At 37.5% G+C, this 21,580-nt stretch overlaps 1 protein-coding gene across 27 annotated transcripts in view; it reads left to right on the top strand.

Annotated features, from left to right (window-relative positions):
* The window catches only part of HOOK1 (hook microtubule tethering protein 1), a 208,102-nt gene that overhangs the window by 5,883 nt on the left and 180,639 nt on the right, over positions 1–21,580 (top strand). For 25 of the 27 annotated variants that reach the window (XR_014052717.1, XM_081486661.1, XM_081486663.1 and 22 more), the window contains 4 exons: positions 1,317–1,402; positions 12,443–12,515; positions 15,750–15,800; positions 20,336–20,468. Coding sequence is in view for 24 of the 27 variants with exons in the window: in XM_081486661.1 (XP_081342787.1) it covers positions 1,317–1,402; positions 12,443–12,515; positions 15,750–15,800; positions 20,336–20,468 (343 nt within the window). In the remaining 3 variants the exon portion in view is untranslated. Of the gene's footprint in view, positions 1–1,316; positions 1,403–12,442; positions 12,538–15,749; positions 15,801–20,294; positions 20,469–21,580 lie in introns of all 27 variants that reach the window. The other 2 variants (XM_081486678.1, XM_081486679.1) reach the window with 1 other exon arrangement.

Genomic DNA, 21,580 nt, shown 5'->3' with positions numbered 1-21,580 from the left:
CTTAGCACTGAAATGCGTAGAAATCCAGCAATACTGAACTATGTGTTACCTAAAAATACCATTTCTTTTCTTGTATTTGTACTCTTGCCATGTTGCTATTTCCTAAAACTTCCTTCTCCTGGTCCTTTCTATACTCAAGACCATCCATTGGAATCATCTCTAAGAAGTCTTTCCTAGTACACACCCTAATTAGATTAGCTGGCTCTGATATACTTCAGAACATTTTGTGCATACTCCAGTCATGGGAGTAGAAGTGGCATCATCTAGAAATGATTTATGTCTTTTTCTCCTCTCCTTAATTCTCAACTGAAGCTACTTAAATGTGGAAACCTGGTAATGTTCCCTTGTAATTCCACCTTATACTACAATGCCCTACGTACAGTAGAAAGCTCAGTAAAGTATCTTTGTGCTTTGAAAGTAATTGTGGCTCAATTTAGTTTCTGTCAATCTTCCATGTTGTGTTAGGATAATAGAGACAGATTTCTAGAACCTCAAAATACAGCAACTACTAAAGGTGTTTTATGGTGGTAAACTAAGGAATTATAATTGAATAATTAAATAGTAAAGAAGATGAATAAGTGTGGGAAAAGAGAATCATAGTATATTTAATTTAAGATCTTTACAGATTGAGATTGGATTTCTAGAAAATATATAATCCATTTTAGCTCTGTTGTAATTTGCTTTTAAATAATTCCTCTATCTTGTATTTACCTATTAGAAAGAGCTGCCACCATTTCACTTCTCTTTTCAAAATATACATGAATATTTAACAGAGATTTGGAAAGTTAGTAGTATCTAACACCAAACTAGATAGAAACAACTTGATATTGTAGGTGGGCCCTGGACTGTTCATGCTCTAAGGATAACTGTTGGTCTTGCCTAGAGCTCAGTGATAAACTAGGTAGTGTTAAACCTGACATTTCTAGCCTTTGTTTTCCTAGCAAGTGATATGAATGAAATTTTAACTTGCAGATATTAGGTTATTTTAAAGTTCTTTTTCTGATGTTATTCTCCTAAAAACTGACAAAACACAAAGTATGACTCTCTTAAGAGTTCTCCATGTATTTTTCAGAAATTCTTAAGTATTTCATACTTATATATGACATCAATATATCTGAATATTTTAGGTATAATATTCAGTGGTTTTGTGAAATGTGAAGTGTTGATTCTTATAAAAATACAACTCAGTTATAGAAACTTATTAGTGTCGTTTCCTTTGTTTGGCAGAGAGTGTTCTCTCTAGTGTTCGTTCGTGTATATAAATTCGGTGGAGTGAAGACTGTGGTACTAAAGTAACTTGCTTTATGTCATTTTAGCTGCAGACATTTAATACTGCTGCACCCTGTCAGGATGTCAAACAGCTGACTAGTGGAGTTGCCATGGCACAAGTTCTTCATCAAATGTAAGTATTGTTTCAGATTCTTCCTAAAATAATTATACTGTAAGGCTATTGAAACTTGATCCTTTATAGTGCTGACAGGCATATGGTATCAAGGTATTCATGTATCTAGGGACAAAAAGTTTTACCATCTGATTATTTCTTGCTTATTCATAGAGATACATCTTAATTAAATTACCAATCAGGATTCTTATCTGTTCAAGAGATGTTTAATTTTAAACTTGTTCTGGTCATGTTCACAAGTTATAGTTACCAGGAAAGAAGCAGGTTAAATGAGTGATGTAATTTCTTACAATGTTTTCTCCAGTTGTACTATTGTCATTTTAAAGTATCAATGCATAGAGATTATTGTTTTTTAGATAATTGAAGCATGAAATACTGGTTTTAGAAAAAAATATTAAATTTAAAATTTATATTTGAATTAATAATAGTAATTGTATGAACCCACCAGTAATGAAATGTTATATAAATGAAATTTTAGCTCACAAATGCTAGGGAACCTTACCCAGTAAAGAGATTCTGTTTGGGTTGGGCCCATTTTAAGTAATTATACAATATCAAAAGAGCCTTAATCAATTATTGCACCATTTTTGCCAAGCATTGTAAGAGGATTAGGGTTATAATATCCACAGTATGAACTGTATCCTTAATAAGACAAAGAGGGCCAATGCTATAGTCATAGTTTATTAATTGTCATATTGATTTTGTATTAGCTGACGTTCATGATAATATATCTTCAATGAATCCTATCTCTGCTACATGGCTTTAGATGTCAGAAATTGTTTAATTATTGCTGTCACTTTTGTAAAGGTTTTTTTTATGATTGACTCTGAAAAATGCTTTAGCAAAGAATGGATTAGCAGAAATCTTTACCATTCTTAAAAAAACAACTTCAAACAATATCATAATCTTAGTTACTTTGAATCTTTAAAATGATCTAATTTGAATAGACAGATTTTATGGTTAACTCAAGATTAACACTTTAAAAGATAAATTTAACATGTTAACATTTTTTTTGGCAGTCATTCTGAAGTATGCCTTACTTCTCTGCTTTCTTAAAAATGTTTCTTAATTATTTTATTTTTACCCTGATTGGTTTTAAAGTGATTTAATTGGTCCAAACTAAGAATTGGGCTTCCCAGGTGGTGCTAGTGGTAAAGAACCCACCTGCCAATGCAGGAGATATAAGAGACACTGGTTCAATCCCTGGGTCGGGAAGATCCCCTGGAGAAGGGAATGGCAACCCACTCCAGTATTCTTGCCTAGAATATCCCATGGACACAGGAGCCTGGCAGGCTGCAGTACATAGGGTCAGAAAGAATTGGACACAACTGAAGCAACTTAGCATGCACATAAGAATTGTGAACATGGTCTTGTTGATTTGGGAAATTCATCATTGTTTTAATGTACAGTCTGGCCTTTTCTCATTGTTGTGGGTGTTGGTGTAGATATAGCTATCTTGTGGTTGGCATAGATGTAAGGCTGATGAACGTTCACTTACTTCGATATCCAAAAATGCTATTTATATGTATTGAAGCATCTTTCATAGCTTTACACCACAACATAGTAGATGAGAGCTGTTTTTACCATTATATGATGATGTACATATGGCTCTGTGACCTCCTATATGCCAGTACTATACCTGATGTTTAGAGTAGGGTTGGGTCAGTTTTAGTTAAACTATATCCTTTATCACCAACTCATTTTTCCATAATGTGTTGGATTCTGTTGTTATTGCTGATCGTCTGTCTCTCTGATTTTTCTTTTTTTATTCTCTCTTTTGTCTCTTACCATCTTCTAATAGCTTTTCTGCAGGAATAATGAGTGAACCAATCAGAAAGCTTTCTTTCTTCATAAAACAAATGACAGTGATCTAAAATTGGCCCTAAACCTCTTGCTTCATTTACTTGTTTTTGCATGTACTTAGATGTGTAAACCTCCTTATCCTATAAGAGCCAGTTTAAAATTTACTTTTCTTTTGAACTCCCTTCCATTTTTGTAAGCTTTTTAGAAGTCTGGTTCCAGACAGTGAAACTCACAGCATATGTTTTCCCTTAGTTGGGTCAGTGTATCATATTCCTGCATAAAAAAAAAAAAAGCAAATTTTACTTTATTTCTTTGAACACTTCAAAGCACTTTATGTATGTTCCAATTTATTCTGTATTTCTTTGATGGCTGTTGTGACTCACATGAAAGTTGTTACTGAAAATGAGATGGGAAAGTTTGCTTTTTTAAGGAAATAGCAAAATCTAGTGAATAATTCTTTCATTAGTTACCTGAAGTAGATACACTTCTAAATAATACAGTCTTAAAAATCAGTTCCCAAAGTATATGACTTAGACATGATGAGTCATGAAATTGTTGCTAGGATTCTGCAGTTCTTTATTTGTTATCTTCAGTCTGAATACATAATATATATCTCTTTTTTAAATGCAGAAACTGTTGCTATTTTAAAGACACGTGGGAGAAAACCTGTAACTACAACTATATTCATTTCTTAGGATTTTCATAACAAAGTACAACAGATTATGTGGCTTAAAACAACAAAAATATCTTCTTTAGAGTTCAGGAGGTTACAAGTCCTATATCAAGGTATTGGCTGGACCATGCTCCCTTCAAAACCTCTAGGTCAGGATCCTACCTTGCTGTTTCTAGTCTCTGGGTCTCCAGGCATCCCTTAGTTTGAGGCATCGTAACTCCAATCTGTGTCTCAGCATGTCTTCACATCGCTATCTTCCCTCTGTGTCTCTTCTCCTTTTCATAGGACACCAGTCATAATGGATTAGGATCCACTCTAATTTAGTGTGACCTTAAACTTGATTACATCTTAACTTGATTATGTCTGCACACACCCTATTTCCAAATAAGGTTACATTCATAGGTAGTGCGGAGAAGGCAACAGCAACCCACTCCAGTACTCTTGCCTGGAAAATCCCATGGACCAAGGAGCCTGGTAGGCTGCAGTCCTTGGGGTCACGAAGAATCGGACACGACTGAGCGACTTCACTTTACTTTTCACTTTCATGCATTGGAGAAGGAAATGGCAACCCACTCCAGTGTTCTTGCCTGAAGAATCCCAGGGACAGGGGAGCCTGGTGGGCTGCTGTCTGTGGGGTCGCACAGAGTCGGACACGACTGAAGCGACTTAGCAGCAGCAGCAGCAGCATAGGTAGTGAGGGTTAGGCCTTGAACACATCTTTTGGGGGGATGTAATTCAACTATAATTAACAGCTATAAATAGTGCATACTACTTTTCCAGATGGAAAGACTTAGCTTTGTCACTTTATGCACCAAATAACTTTTCTGTTTTTTTCTGTTGTCTTTGACTAGACATTTTTACAAGAGAGAAAAGAATAATACAGAATGTAGAATATACAGGGAGACCTCAAGTATTATTTACAAATTATTTGTTTATTCATTCATTTAGCATATATTTGAGCATTTAAAGTAATAAATCATGACAGCCAACATATGAGTGTTTATTAAATGTAAGATATTATATACCCTATACATGTGGTAGTTCATTTAATTTTACTGTTTGTGAGGCAGACATTATTTTTACCCTCAACTTATAGGTGAGGAAACAGAGGTTTATAAAGGTGAAATGACTTAAGTAAAGTCCAATAATGAATAAAAATAACAAAGTCCAGACTTTTATCACTTAGGCCTGACTCAATCCAGTACCCTTGGTCAGCTATAATCCTTGCAGCCTAGCATCTTGAAACCCTCCTGATATATTTTTACTCTGAAGTCTTAATAAATGAGAGACCAGATGTGCATGTCAAAGTACTGACAATTTCATATGTTAAATGCACAAGACCTTTTGATTACTTAAGAGGAATGGTGTCAGGGTGTCCACTGAAGCAACAAAACTATGTTGTGTCTAGTAGCCAGTAAGGATTAATTACTACCTGTATTTAGTTGTTAGAATTGTGAAGACAAATACCATGGATGGAGTTAAAAATAATCATGTAGTGTTTCTTACTTGGTTTTATTAGAAAACAGTTGGACCACATTTCACTGTCTTGTGTTTCCTTATTTGGTATCTCTTAAGTTTCATTGAAGTTCTGGGAAATCCTTGAAAAAAGGAGCTAATTGTTGGAGCCAAGTGTCTAGTTAAGGCATGTAGATGAAGCAATGCAAAAACAGTAAAAGAAGGATATATATCCTGAAAGTTCTGAAGTTGAATATCAAGTTTAATAGGGGGAAAGGTTGGCTGCTACTATAATTGTTTGAGAAAGATGAATTTGTTTATAAGAAAGAAAACAAGAGATAGACTTTTGTGGAAGGGTTAGAAAGTGTTTCTAAGAGTATCATGGACTGAAAGTTGGTGTCCCTTTAAAATCCTGTGTTGAAGTTCTTAACTCCTAGTATAGCTGTATTGGAGATGGGGCCTTTAAGGAAGTAGTTAAAGTTAAATGAGATCATAAGAGTAGGGAGACATGATCCAGTAGTATTGAACTCCTTATAAGAGGAGAATTCGGAGGCCTAACTCACTACAAACATACAAAGATGAGGTCGTGTGAGCACACTGCACGATGGTAGCACCTAGGATCTCAGAATGAAATCTGCCCTGCTAGCATCCTGATCTGCGACTTCCACCCTCTAAAACTGTGAGGAATAAATTTCTGTTGTTTAAACTATCCAACCTGTGATATTTTGCTTTAGCAGCCTGAGCAGACTCTAAGATATAGGGCTAAAGTTGATTTGAGATGGGAAGGAAGACAAGTAGGAATGCAAGACAAAAGGAGGAAATACTGGAAGAGGTTGTCTCTAGATCCATTTTCTAAAGGTAATTACAATGGAATTACAGAATCATGTATGAAGATTATTTTGGAGTCAGAAGACTGGTGTAGTATCTCCAAAGAAATAGAATAAGATGTGTATATATACAATACACTGCACACACACACACACACGTGCAGGATGAGAGAAGGAGTTAAGAAATTGGCTCATGTCCTTATGCAGCCTGGGAACTCCAAAACCTAGAGTAGGTAGACCAATAGGCTGGAAGTCTAGGGTGGAGTTGATGTTGCAACTAGAGTCGACAGGCATCTACTATTAAAAGCAGAATTTGCTCTTTCTCAGGGGGAATCAGTCTTTTTCTTTAGGCTTTGAACTGATTGGATGAGCCACATTTTGGAGGGTAATCAGCTTTACTCTAAGTCTGCTGATTTAAATGTTAATCTCATCTAAAAGATATCTTCACTACAATATCCAAACATGTTTGACCAAATATATGGGTACCAGGGTTCTGCCAAATGGACACACAAAATTAATCAAAATTAGCATAACTCTTTAACTTAATCTGATGTCAGAAGAAAGTAAAATTACTTGGAGAATTTTTACTCAACTAAAAAATTCAGTCTTTTCAGGTAAATACCTAGTTAGAAATACATCATTTATACACTTAGACAAGTTATTTTGGTAACTATAGCCTTCAGTTCATTTCAGTTCAGTTCAGTTCAGTCACTCAGTCATGTCTGACTCTTTGCGACCCCATGAGCTGCAGCAGGCTGGGCCTCGCTGTCCAACACCAGTTCCTGGAGCCAACCCAAACTCATGTCCATTGAGTCGGTGATGCCATCCAACCATCTCATCCTCTGTTGTCCCCTTCTCCTCCTGCCCTCAGTCTTTCCCAGAATCAGGGTCTTTTCAAATGAGTCAGCTCTTCGCATCAGGTGGCCAAAATATTGGAGTCTCAGCTTCAACATCAGACCTTCCAATGCACACCCAGGACTGATCTCCTTTAGGATGGACTGGTTGGATCTCCTTACAGTCCAAGAGACTCTCAAGAGTCTTCTCCAACACCACAGTTCAAAAGCATCATTCTTCTCCATTCTGCTTTCTTTATAATCTAACTCTCACATCCATACGTGACCACTGGAAAAACCATAGCCTTCCAACAACACAAAAGAAGACTATACACATGGACATCACCAAATGGTCAACACCGAAATCAGATTGATTATATTCTTTGCAGCCAAAGATGGAGAAGCTCTATAAGACCAGGAGCTGACTGTGGCTCAGATCATGAACTGCTTATTGCCAAATTCAGACTTAAACTGAAGAAAGTAGGGAAAACCACTAAACCATTCAGGTATGACCTAAATCAAGTCCCTTATGATTATACAGTGGAAGTGAGAAATAGATTTAAGGGACTAGATCTGATAGAGTGCCTGATGAACTATGGACGGAGGTTTGTGACATTGTACAGGAGACAGGGATCAAGACAATCCCCATGGAAAAGAAATGCCAAAAAAGCAAAATGGTTATCTGAGGAGGCCTTACAAATAGCTATGAAAAGAAGAGAAGTGAAAAGCAAAGGGGAAAAGGAAAGATATACCCATTTGAATGGAGAGTTCCAAAGAAGAGCAAGGGGAGATAAGAAAGCCTTCCCCAGCAATCAATGCAAAGAAATAGAGGAAAACAATAGAATGGGAAAGACTGGAGATCTCTTCAAGAAAATTAGAGATACCAGGGGAACATTTCATGCAAAGATGGGCTCGATAAAGGACAGAAATGGTAGGGACCTAAGAGAAGCAGAAGATATTAAGAGGTGGCAAGAATAAACAGAAGAACTGTACAAAAAAGATCTGCATGACCCAGATAACCACAATCGTGTGATCACTCACCTAGAGCCAGACATCCTGGAATGTGAAGTCAAGTGGGCCTTAGAAAGTATCAGTATGAACAAAGCTAGTGGAGGTGATGGAATTCCAGTTGAGCTATTTCAAATCCTCAAAGGTGATGCTGTGAAAGTGCTGGACTCGATACGCCAGCAAATTTGGAAAACTCAGCAGTGGCCACAGGACTGGAAAAGGTCAGTTTTTGTTCCAATCCCAAAGAACGGCAATGTCAAAGAATGCTCAAACTACCTCAGAATTGCACTCATCTCACATGCTAGTAAAGTAATGCTCAAAATTCTCCAAGCCAGGCTTCAGCAATTCATGAACTGTGAATTTCCAGATATTCAAGCTGGTTTTAGAAAAGGCAGAGGAACCAGAGATCAAATTGCCAACATCCGCTGGATCATCGAAAAAGCAAGAGAGTTCCAGAAACACATCTATTACTGCTTTATTGACTATGCCAAAGCCTTTGACTGTGTGGATCACAATAAACTGTGGAAAATTCTTCAAGAGATGGGAATACCAGACCACCTGACCTGCCTCTTGAGAAACCTGTATGCAGGTCAGGAAGCAACAGTTAGAACTGGACATGGAACAACAGACTGGTTCAAAATTGAGAAAGGAGTATGTCAAGGCTGTATATTGTCACCCTGCTTATTTAAATTATATGCAGAGTACATCATGAGAAACACTGGGCTAGAGCAAGCACAAGCTGGAATCAAGATTGCTGGGAGAAATATCAATAACCTCAGATACGCAGATGACACCACCCTTATGGCAGAAAGTGAAGAGGAACTAAAAAGCCTCTTGATGAAAGTGAAAGAGGAGAGTGAAAAAGCTGGCTTAAAGCTCAACATTCAGAAAACTAAGATCATGGCATCTGGTCCCATCACTTCATGGCAAATAGATGAGGAAACAGTGGAAACAGTGTCAGATTTTATTTTTCTGGGCTCCAAAATCCCTGCAGATGGTGATTGCAGCCATGAAATTAAAAGACGCTTAGTCCTTGGAAGGAAAGTTATGACCAACCTAGATAGCATATTAAAAAGCCGAGACATTACTTTGCCAACAAAGGTCCATCTAGTCAAGGCTATGGTTTTTCCAGTAGTCATGTATGGATGTGACAGTTGGACTGTGAAGAAAGCTGAACACCGAAGAATTGATGCTTTTGCACTGTGGTGTTGGAGAAGACTCTTGAGAGTCCCTTGGACTGCAAGGAGATCCAACCAGTCCATCCTAAAGGAGATCAGTCCTGGGTGTTCTTTGGAAGGACTGATGTTGAAGCTGAGACTCCATCTCATGCGAAGAGCTGACTCATTGGAAAAGACCCTGATGCTGGGAAGGAATGGGGGCAGAAGGAGACGACAGAGGATGAAATGACTGGATGGTGTCACTGACTCGATGGACATGAATTTGGGTAAAATCTGGGAGTTGTTGACGGACATGGAGGCCTGGTGTGCTGCGATTCATGGGATCGCAAGGAGTCGGACACGAGTCAGCGACTGAACTGAAGTGAGTAGACGGACCTTTGTCAGCAAAATAATGTCTCGGCTTTTTAATATGTTGTCTAGGTTGGTCATAACTTTCCTTCCAAGGACTAAGTGTCTTTTAATTTCATGGCTGCAATCACCATCTGCAGGGATTTTGGAGCCCAGAAAAATAAAGTCAGCCACTGTTTCCACTGTTTCCCCATCTATTTGCCATGAAGTGATGGGACCAGATGCCATGATCTTAGTTTTCTGAATGTTGAGCTTTAAGCCAGCTTTTTCACTCTCCTCTTTCACTTTCATCAAGAGGCTTTTTAGTTCCTCTTCACTTTCTGCCATAAGGGTGGTGTCATCTGCATATCTGAGGTTATTGATATTTCTCCCAGCAATCTTGATTCCAGCTTGTGCTTGCTCTAGCCCAGTGTTTCTCATGATGTACTCTGCATATAATTTAAATAAGCAGGGTGACAATATACAGCCTTGACATACTTCTTTCCCAATTTTGAACCAGTCTGTTGTTCCATGTCCAGTTCTAACTGTTGCTTCCTGACCTGCATACAGGTTTCTCAAGAGGCAGGTCAGGTGGTCTGGTATTCCCATCTCTTGAAGAATTTTCCAGTTTATTGTGATCCACACAGTCAAAGGCTTTGGCATAATCAATAAAGCAGAAATAGATGTGTTTCTGGAACTCTCTTGCTTTTTCGATGATCCAGCGGATGTTGGCTTTTTGATCTCTGGTTCCTCTGCCTTTTCTAAAACCAGCTTGAACATCTGAAAGTTCACAGTTCATGTATTGCTGAAGCCTGACTTGGAGAATTTTGAGCATTACGTTACTAGCGTGTGAGATGAGTGCAATTGTGCGGTAGTTTGAGCATTCTTTGACATTGCCTTTCTTTGGGATTGGAATGAAAACACCTTTTCTAGTCCTGTGGCCACTGCTGAGTTTTCCATATTTGCTGGCATATTGAGTGCAACGCTTTCACAGCATCATCTTTCAGGATTTGAAATAGCTCAACTGGAATTCCATCACCTCCACTAGCTTTGTTTGTAGTGATGCTTCCTAAGGCCTGCTTGACTTCACATTCTAGGATGTCTGGCTCTAGGTGAGTGATCACACCATCATGATTATCTGGATCGTGAAGATCTTTTTTGTACAGTTCTTCTGTGTATTCTTGCCACCTCTTCTTAATATCTTCTGCTTCTCTTAGGTCCCTACCATTTCTGTCCTTTATTGAGCCCATCTGTGCATGAAATGTTCCCCTGGTATCTCTAATTTTCTTAATGAGATCTCTAGTCTTTCCCATTCTATTGTTTTCCTCTATTTCTTTGCATTGATCGCTGGGGATGGCTTTCTTATCTCTCCTTGCTATTCTTTGGAACTCTGCATGCAAATAGGTATATCTTTACTTTTCTCCTTTGCTTTTCACTTCTCTTCTTTTCACAGCTGTTTGTAAGGCCTCCTCAGACAGCCATTTTGCTTTTTTGCATTTCTTTTCCATGGGAATCATCTTGATTCCTGTCTCCTGTACAGTGTCACGAACTTCCGTCCATAGTTCATCAGGCACTCTATCAGACCTAGTCCCTTAAATCTATTTCTCCCTTCCACTGTATAATCATAAGGGATTTGATTTAGGTCACACTTGAATGGTCTAGTGGTTTTCTCCACTTTCTTCAGTTTAAGTCTGAATTTGGCAATAAGGAGTTCATGATCTGAGCCACAGTCAGCTCCCGGTCTTGTTTTTGCTGACTATATAGAGCTTTTCCATCTTTGGCTGCAAAGAATATAATCAGTCTGTTTTCGGTGTTGACCATCTGGTGATGTCCATGTGTAAAGTCTTCTCTTTTGTTGTTGGAAGAAGGTGTTTGCTCTGACCAGTATGTTCTCTTGGCAGAACTCCATTAGCCTTTGCCCTGCTTCATTCTGCATTCCAAGGCCAAATTTGCCTGTTACTCCAGATATTTCTTGACTTCCTACTTTTGCATTCCAGTCCCCTATAATGAAAAGGACATCTTTTTTGGGTGTTAGTTCTAGAAGGTCTTGTAGGTCTTCATAGAACTGTTCAACTTCAGCTTCTTCAGCGTTACTGGTCGAGGCACAGACTTGGATTACCATGATATTGAATGGTTTGCCTTGGAAACAAACAGAGATCATTCTGTCATTTTTGAGATTGCATCCAAGTACTGCATTTCGGACTCTTTTGCTGACTATGATGGCTACTCAGGAAATGGCAACCCCCTCCAGTATTCTTGCCTGGAGAATCCTGTGGGCAGAGGAGCCTGGAGGGCTGCTGTCCATAGGGTCGCACAGAGTCAGACACGGCTGAAGCGACTTAGCATGCATGCGTGCATTGGAGAAGGAAATGGCAACCCACTCCAGTATTCTTACCTGAAGAATCCCAGGGACAGAGGAGCCTGGTGGGCTGCCATCTATGGGGTAGCACAGAGTCAGACCTGACTGAAGTGGGTTAGCAGCAGCATCAGTGTCATTTAGGGCAAATTACTCTTATCCTCAGTTCACTAAAGGAGTGAGATTTGGGATCATAGACCCTTTACTAAGTTACTGTTATATTAAAATGAAGTGATAATGAAGGCGCAATGCTTGACACTTAGTAGATACATTAAAATGTTTTCTTTTTTTCCCCTTTAGGATTGGGATTTTTACATCTACCTGTTACCAGGGTGTCTTGTATGTGTTATTTAGTAAATTTTATTAAATTGAAGATGTTAATGACTTAATTCATTTACTATGAGAAAGTCCAAAAGAAACCCTTGGGAATAACAAAAATTTCAGTGGGTTCATTTTAAAAAATATTTACTGTTCTTAATAAGGACTGCCTTTAACATGGAAAATAACTTTATCTATTGATTAGATTTGGTATTTTCATGTCATAAAAACATTTTAATGTTCATTTGTATTTTTGTTGTAGTGACGTAGCTTGGTTCGATGAATCTTGGTTAAGCCGAATTAAAGAAGATACTGGTGACAACTGGAGAATAAAGGTATGCAGAATGAATGCCAGATGTACATGATCCAAACAGTGGTTCTGAAATTAGCACTAAGCTCAACTAAATCTTCTTTTTTAAATTAACTGAAGGGTATTTTAAATCTTCTTTTTTAAATTAACTAAAAAGGGTATTTTTTTGTGTATAGTTTCAGTCTTGATCGTTGTATGTGTTCTTTTACCATCATAATCAGATATAGAACATTTTCATTAACCAAAAACATGTGCGTGTTCCCCTTCCTAGTTAATCCTCACTCCTAAGTTGGCCCTGGATGGCCACAGATCTGCTTTTAGTCACTGTAGGTTTAATTTCTAGAAAGTGAAAGTTGCTCAGTCTTGTCCGACTCCTTGCGACCCCATGAACTATATAGTCCATGTACTTCTCCAGGCCAGAATACTGGAGTAGGTAGACTTTCCCTTCTCCAGGGGATCTTCCCGACACAGGAATTGAACCAGTGTGTCCTGCATTGCAGGCAGATTCTGTACCAACTGAGCTATCAGGGAAGCCCTTAATTTCTAGAGTTAAGTATAAATGGAATTGGACATTATGAACTCTCTGGTATTCTTTTACTCAGTGTAATGTTTTAGAGACTCATCCATGTTGCCTATATTAGTAGTTATTTTGGGTTTTTTTTTGCTGACTAGTATTTCATTACACTGATTTACTACAATTTGCTTAGCCTGTTGATGAATCTTTGAACTGTTTTTATTCTTTCTTCCTTAATACTGGTGATTTATGTCTTTTATATTTTCTTTCTTGATAAATCTGGTTTGATTTTCCATTTTTTGAAATTTTTTTTTCAAAGAGCAGCTTTTGTTTTCATTTTTGTTGATTTCCTTTCTGATCTTTATTATTTCCTTTCTTCTTTATGTCTGCACATTTTTTTGCTTCTTAAGGTGAAAGCTTAAATGATGTTTAAGCACTTTTCCCTAATAGTAAGCATTGCCTTAGCCACATCCACACATTTTGACATACTGTGTTCTTATTTTCATTTCATTCAAAATATTTGATAATTTCCCTTGTGACTTTTCTTTTGACCCCTGAGTAGATTAGAAATAGGTATTTCAGGTTCTAAATACTTGAGGATTTTCTATGTATCTTTTATTTATTAATTCATAAATTAATTCCATTTTGGTTGAGAACATACTCTGAATTCTTTTACATTTACTGAGACTTATTTTGAGACCTAATATATAGTCTGTCTTGGTGAATATTCCATGTACACTTGAAAATAACATACATTCTGCATTTCTACAAGTATGGATTATTTCAGCTTCTTTGATAGTACTGTTTACATCTTTTATATCTTTATTGATTTTCTGTCTGATTATTCTGTCAGTTAAGGGAGGAGGAATTTTCAAATCACTAATGATGATTGTGGATTTTTCAATTTCTCCTTTCAGATGTGCAAATATTTTCATCATGTAAATTGAATCTATGTTATATGGTTTATATACATTAGTTTTTTATCTCTTGTTGATTAATGAATCTACTTACCATTATGAAATGACTTTCTTTATTCTGGTAATATTTTCTGTTTGAAAGTGTAATTTGTCCGATACTGATATAACTACTTTTGTTATGATTTTTTTGCCTATTTTCTTTTTCTTTTCTTTAGTCTCTCTCTGTTTATATTGAAAATGCTGTAGATACCTAATAGGTCTTGCTTTTTAAAAAATCCATTAACAGTCTCTTCATTTAGTTTTTTTTTAATAAATCATTAGCTTTCTTATATTCCTGCTATTTAAATCCTTGAACATTTTAAACTAGCAATCTTAATATTTTGTCTTCTAATTCTTTCATCTTTCATTTTTGGGATTGTTTCTGTTGACTGTGGAGAAGGCAGTGGCAACCCACTCCAGTATTCTTGCCTGGAAAATCCCATGGACCGAGGAGACTGGCGGGCTGCAGTCCATGGGGTCGCTAAGAGTCGGACACGCCTGAGCGACTTCACTTTCACTTTTCACTTTCATGCATTGGAGAAGGAAATGGCAACCCACTCCAGTGTTCTTCCCTGGAGAATCCCAGGGACGGGGGAGCCTGGAGGGCTGCCATCTCTGGGGTCACACAGAGTCGGACACGACTGAAGCGACTTAGCAACAGCAACAGCAGCAGCAGCTATTGACTGTGGTTTCTCCTAATTATAGTTCACATATTCCTGCTTCTTCATGTGTGTAGTAATTTTTTATTGGATGCTGGATAGTGTGAATTTTATTATTGAGTGCTGGGTTTTTTGTATTCCTTTAAAGAGTGTTGGATGTTGTTCTCACAGGCAGTTAAAATACTTGTCAATCAGTTTGATCCTTTCATGGTTTGTGGTGCTGGGAGGCAGATCTAGAGTTATTTTCTCCTCTTGGACTATTAGACTCACTACTAAGTTGTGACCTTTTTGAGGTCTTTATTGAATGCTTATCTGTATTAACCTGGTCATGGTCTCTTCACTCCGACTGGTGAGAATTTCAACTGTTTCTGGCCCTGTGCAATCTTCAGGAATTGTTCAGTTTATAGTTCCCTGGATTGTTGTTTCCTTGGAAATTATTTTTGTTTAATCTCATAGAGTTTCACCCATGCACATGCAAATTATTGTTCAGCCAAAGAGTCAAAGGAACTACTATGCAGATTTCTGGAGCTCTTTCTTTCCATAGCTCTCACCTCTTCATTTATCTACTCTGCAAATCCCAACTACCTTGACCTTCCTGAACTTCTGATGTCTGTCTTCTCAAATCCACTAGAATGTCAGGCTTTGTTTCATTTACACCTCCCTATGCCATGGTATGAAAATTGCCTCTAGAGAGAAATCTTAGACTAGTATAGGGCTCACCTTTTTTTTTTTTCTTCTCTCAGAAATTAGAGTTCTATATTGTCTTTTCCCTAAGCTTGAAGATAATATTCCTGTTTTCTAGTTGTTACTCATGACTTAAGGTGGACATGCTCATAGCTAAATTTTCTAAGTTAGTGCTTGAATTCTAACTTAGCCACAACTTAGTTGTGGCTCATTTTAAATAGAATCACTGTGGTTAAACTATGTAAGCAGTAAAACATTTTTTAATAAAACTCTGAATAAAGCTTTGATGTTTAAAAATTACCATGTACCCATATTTGTAGAACTCTAATACATATTTTTGTTGTCCTTTTTATTGGGAAGCTTTTATTGTCTTTCACCTTGACATGCATCTTCTTCCATTATTTATATTAAATGATTTATTTAATTCTTATTTTTTCTTCTATTAGGCTAGTAATTTAAAGAAGGTACTTCAAGGAATTATGAGTTACTACAATGAGGTATGAAAATCATCTGACTGTTTAAATATAAAATACTCTTGTGATAATTATATTGACAATTAAAAATGACTTGCTTTTAGTTTATAACATTTTACGATGTATAATTCATAATTGAAAGATATTATTTTTTCTCCATTTTTAGTACACTCAAGTTTTGTGAACATAAAAGGGCTAAAACTTAATATATTGATTTGTAAAATAATGTTTATATGTTGCTACTCTTTAAGTTGATTATTTTCTCAAATAAAATTGCTTATATCTTTATATAGTTTGATTTTATGCAATGCTATAAAGTAGATCTTATAATTAAATTGAAGTACTTTTCTGTTTAAAGTATTATTCTGATATTTCTTTCCAGTGTAAACAACAGCAAAGATATACTATGAAATTATGCTTGTGCAAGTGAATTGAGGAAGAATGCAAAATAAAAATAGTATTAAAGTCACATTAGATATTACATTATTCAAGTACTTTGTTTTTCTTATTCAGCATTATAAGAAATTCTCTAGTAGGATTATTTGATACTAGAAGGTTAATTGCTTAATGTGTGAAAGCTTTTGGTCTGGTTTTGCCATTAAAGAATTTTTTTTTTGTAATTTTTGTACAATTGAACTTGTTTCTTCCAAGTAATTTTAGAACTAAAATTTTTCAATTCACTAATGCCTAAAACTCATTTTGAAGTTTTGTTTGTTTTTTGTCTTTTTAATGCCAAGAATACTTTTTAGTAATTTGAAGAAAACAGTCTTGGGAATTCCCTGGCGGTTCAGTGATAGAACTTGGCACTTTCACTCCCAGGGCACTGGTTCAGTCCCTGGTTGGGAAATTAAGATCCCACAAGCTGTGTGGCACAACAAAAAAATAGAATGAAGGTTGTTGTTCTGTCTCTAAGTTGTGTCTGACTCTGCGATCCCATGGACACCATGCAGAAAAATTATAGAGCCAGTAAAGATTAATCATTTAAATCTGTTATTCATTTGTCAAAGTGTGACAGTTTATTTTCTGATTCTCTGTTCATCGAGACTATAGCAAAATATTTTGAATATTCTTTGACTTAATATAAATCTGTTTATTTTTTATGGAAAGGTTTCAGTTCAGTTCAGTCGCTCAGTCGTGTCCGACTCTTTGCGACCCCATGAATTGCAGCACGCCAGGCCTCTCTGTCCATCACGAACTCCCGGAGTCTGCCCAAACCCATGTCCATCGAGTCGGTGATGCCATCCAACCATCTCGTCCTCTGGCGTCCCCTTCTCCTCCCGCCCCCAATCCTACCCAGCATTATGGTCTTTTCCATTGAGTCAACCCTTCGCATGAGGTGGCCAAAGTATTGGAGTTTCAGCTTCAACATCAGACCTTCCAATGAACACCCAGGATTGATTTCTTTTAGGATGGATTGATTGGATCTCCTTGCAGTCCAAGGGACTCTCAAGAGTCTTCTCCAACACCACAGTTCAAAAGCATCAATTCTTTGGCACTCAGCTTTCTTCACCGTCCAACTCTCACATCCATACATGACCACTGGAAAAACCATAGCCTTGACTAGACGTACTTTTGTTGGCAAAGTAATGTCTCTGCTTTTAAATATGCTATCTAGGTTGGCCATAACCCTCCTTCCAAGGAGTAAGCATCTTTTAATTTCACGGCTGCAATCACCATCAGCAGTGATTTTGGAGCCCAAAAAAATAAAGTCTGACACGGTTTCCACTGTTTCCCCATCTATTTCCTATGAAGTGATGGGACCAGATGCCATGATCTTAGTTTTCTGAATGTTGAGCTTTAAGCCAGCTTTTTCACTCTCCTCTTTCACCTTCATCAAGAGGCTCTTTAGTTCTTCTTCACTTTCTGCCATAAGGGTGGTGTCATCCGCATATCTGAGGTTATTGATATTTCTCCCGGCAATCTTGATTCCAGCTTGTGTTTCTTCCAGCCCAGCGTTTCTCATGATGTACTCTGCATATAAGTTAAATAAGCAGAGTGACAATATACAGCCTTGACGTACTCCTTTTCCTATTTGGAACCAGTCTGTTGTTCCATGTCCAGTTCTAACTGTTGCTTCCTGACCTGCATACAGGTTTCTCAAGAGACGGGTCAGATGGTCTGGTATTCCCATCTCTTTCAGAATTTTCCACAGTTTATTGTGATCCACACAGTCAAAGGCTTTGGCATAGTCAATAAAGCAGAAATAGATGTGTTTCTGGAACTCTCTTGCTTTTTCGATGATCCAGCGGATATTGGCAATTTGATCTCTGGTTCCTCTGCCTTTTCTAAAACCAGCTTGAACATCTGGAAGTTCACGGTTCATGTATTGCTGAAGCCTGGCTTGGAGAATTTTGAGCATTACTTTACTAGCATGTGAGATGAGTGCAATTGTGCGATAGTTTGAGCATTCTTTGGCATTGCCTTTCTTTGGGATTGGAACGAAGACTGACCTCTTCCAGTCCTGTGGCCACTGCTGAGTTTTCCAAATTTGCTGGCATATCGAGTCCAGCACTTTCACAGCATCACCTTTGAGGATTTGAAATAGCTCAACTGGAATTCCATCACCTCCACTAGCTTTGTTCATAGTGATGCTTTCTAAGGCCCACTTGACTTCACATTCCAGGATGTCTGGCTCTAGGTGAGTGATCACACCATCGTGATTATCTGGGTCGTGAAGATCTTTTTTGTACAGTTCTTCTGTGTATTCTTGCCACCTCTTCTTAATATCTTCTGCTTCTGTTAGGTCCATACCATTTCTGTCCTTTATCGAGCCCATCTTTGCATGAAATGTTCCTTTGGTATCTCTAATTTTCTTGAAGAGATCTCTAGTCTTTCCCAATCTGTTGTTTTCCTCTATTTCTTTGCACTGATTGCTGAGGAAGGCTTTCTTATCTCTCCTTGCTATTCTTTGGAACTCTGCATTCAGATGGGAATATCTTTCCCTTTCTCCTTTGCTTTTCTCTTCTCTTCTCTTCCAAGCTATCTGTAAAGCCTCCTCAGACAGCCATTTTGCTTTTTTGCATTTCTTTTCCATGGGGATTTTCTTGATCCCTGTCTCCTGTACAATGTCACGAACCTCTGTCCATAGTTCATCAGGCACTCTATCAGGTCTAGACCCTTAAATCTATTTGTCACTTCCACGGTATAATCATAAGGGATTTGATGTAGGTCATACCTGAATGGTCTAGTGGTTTTCCCTACTTTCTTCAATTTAGGTCTGAATTTGGCAATAAGCAGTTCATGATCTGAGCCACAGTCTGCTCCCGGTCTTGTTTTTGCTGACTGTATAGAGCTTCTCCATCTTTGGCTGCAAAGAATATAATCAATCTGATTTTGGTGTTGACCATCTGGTGATGTCCACGTGTAGAGTCTTCTCTTGTGTTGTTGGAATAGGGTGTTTGCTATTACCAGTGCGTTCTCTTGGCAAAACTCTATTAGCCTTTGCCCTCCTTCATTCTGTACTCCAAGGCCAAACTTGCCTGTTATGCCAGGTGTTTCTTGACTTCCTACTTTTGCATTCCAGTCCCCTATAATGAAAAGGACATCTTTTTTGGGTGTTAGTTCTAAAAGGTCTTGTAGGTCTTCATAAAATCATTCAACTTCAGCTTCTTGGGCGTTACTGGTCGGGGCATAGACTTGGATTACCGTGATATTGAATGGTTTGCCTTGGAAACGAACAGAGATCATTCTATCATTTTTGAGATTGCATCCAAGTACTGCATTTCGGACTCTTTTGTTGACCATGATGGCTACTCCATTTCTTCTAAGGGATTCTTGCCCACAGTAGTAGATATAATGGTCATCTGAGTTAAATTCACCCATTCCAGTCCATCTTAGTTCGCTGATTCCTAGAATGTCGACGTTCACTCTTGCCATCTCCTGTTTGACCACTTCCAATTTGCCTTGATTCATGGACCTAACATTCCAGGTTCCTATGCAATATTGCTCTTTACAGCATCGGACTTTGCGTCTGTCACCAGTCACATCCACAGTTGGGTATCGTTTTTGCTTTGGCTCCATCCCATCATTCTTTCTGGAGTTATTTCTCCACTGATCTCCATTAGTATATTGGGCACCTACTGACCTGGGGAATTCATCTTTCAGTGTCCTATCTTTTTGCCTTTTCATACTGTTCATGGGGTTCTCAAGGCAAGAATACTGAAGTGGTTTGCCATGCCCTTCTCCAGTGGACCACATTCTGTCAGACCTCTCCACCATGACCCATCCGTCTTGGGTGGCCCCACACAGCATGGCTTAAGTTTTATCATAATAGATCAGGCCAGGGGCTTCATAAACAGTTCCTCTCTCTGACAGTGGGGTAAAATGATACTTGGTATAAAACCATTTTAGTTACATTTGGTTGGTTCTCAAAATTTTAGGAGCTTGCTTGAACTTTGCTAACTGGTTTTAGTCAATAATTGTGGTTTTATCATTTGTTAATTTATCTGAATCATTTCATGAACCTATTTATAGAATTTATCTTCCTTATAACAATTAAATGTAGTCAGTTCTCTGTAGCCTACATAAGTGAGTGATCTAATTTATTTTTAACACTGCAGTTTTTGGGGCAACAGATTTCTGAAGAACTTATCCCTGATTTAAACCAGATAACTGAATGTTCAGATTCTGTGGAGCTTGGAAGATTGCTCCAGCTTATTTTAGGTTGTGCTGTCAACTGTGAAAAGAAACAAGGTGAGTGAATCTCAATTATTTGAGGATATCTGCTTTCTAGAAACAACCTACATTGCTTATAAGAAATAGCATAATAATGTACTATTGAGGGTTGAGAGAAGGCCAGAGGTTCTGATTTCAAGCACAGCTCTGCCATTAAAAAGCTACACATCTTCAGTATCCTAATTGTATTTCTGGATTCTGAGATTCATATTCAGTGGCTAAATAAATTGTACTTTAATTAGCTTAATTTAATCAGTGCTTAGGACTTAGTGGATATTCAATAAAAATTGTACTTATTCATTTGATAAGCTTTCTCTTTCACATACAGAACTTTATGTTGGTTCAGATTTTCATAAATGATTATGCAGCTGCTAAATTATAATCCAGACTTCTTCAGGTGATATTCTGCTATTTTCAGAAGAATGCCTTCAGTGTGTCCTCCAGATAAGCAGTTTGATGATATAAATGGAATTGAGGACTATATTAGTATATCTGAACACAGTAATCCATATCCAGCTGAGTACAAAAAGAGTGTTTTTGGTTGAAAGTAATGAGTAAAATGATGAACTGAACAGACCAGGATCTACTTCTCTCAGGAGCTTGCATCAGTCTGGATGATGAGATTTTTGATCCTGATGTTTTTTGCATGACTCATCCAAAACTGGCTTTAGGACATCACCTTTTTAAGAGGATGTTGGGTGCTGAAGTTTGTAAAATACTTTAAGTCAGAACCTTAGAAATATTCAGTGTTATCTAACTAGTGAAGAGAGCACATAAAATAAGTTCAGTAAGAATTAATTCAGGAAGGAGAAAAAAAAATGTATGAAATCAGCTATAGTTTATCAATAAAAAAAGGGTTTAGGTATCAGAAAACTTTCATATTAGGCCATCTCAATTATTAACTGGCTGTTTTTTCTTGGACAAATGAGTACTTCTCCATAGGTTTTTATTTCTCATAGATATCCTTTGCTGTGCAAAAGCTTTTAAGTTTAATTAAGTCCTATTATTTATTTTCACTACTCTAAGGAGGTGGATACAAAAAGATATTGCAGCAGTTTATGTCAAAAAGTGTTCTGCCTATATTTTCCTTTGAGAGTTTTACAGTATATGGTCTTACATGTAGGTCTTTA

This window comes from Giraffa tippelskirchi, chromosome 5 (genome assembly GCF_054371585.1).
Source record: "Giraffa tippelskirchi isolate mGirTip1 chromosome 5, T2T-mGirTip1v1.2.pri, whole genome shotgun sequence".
NCBI classification, from domain to species: Eukaryota; Metazoa; Chordata; class Mammalia; order Artiodactyla; family Giraffidae; genus Giraffa; species Giraffa tippelskirchi.
Note: the sequence above shows the minus strand (reverse complement) of the source record. Positions and strands in the feature narration are given on the sequence as shown.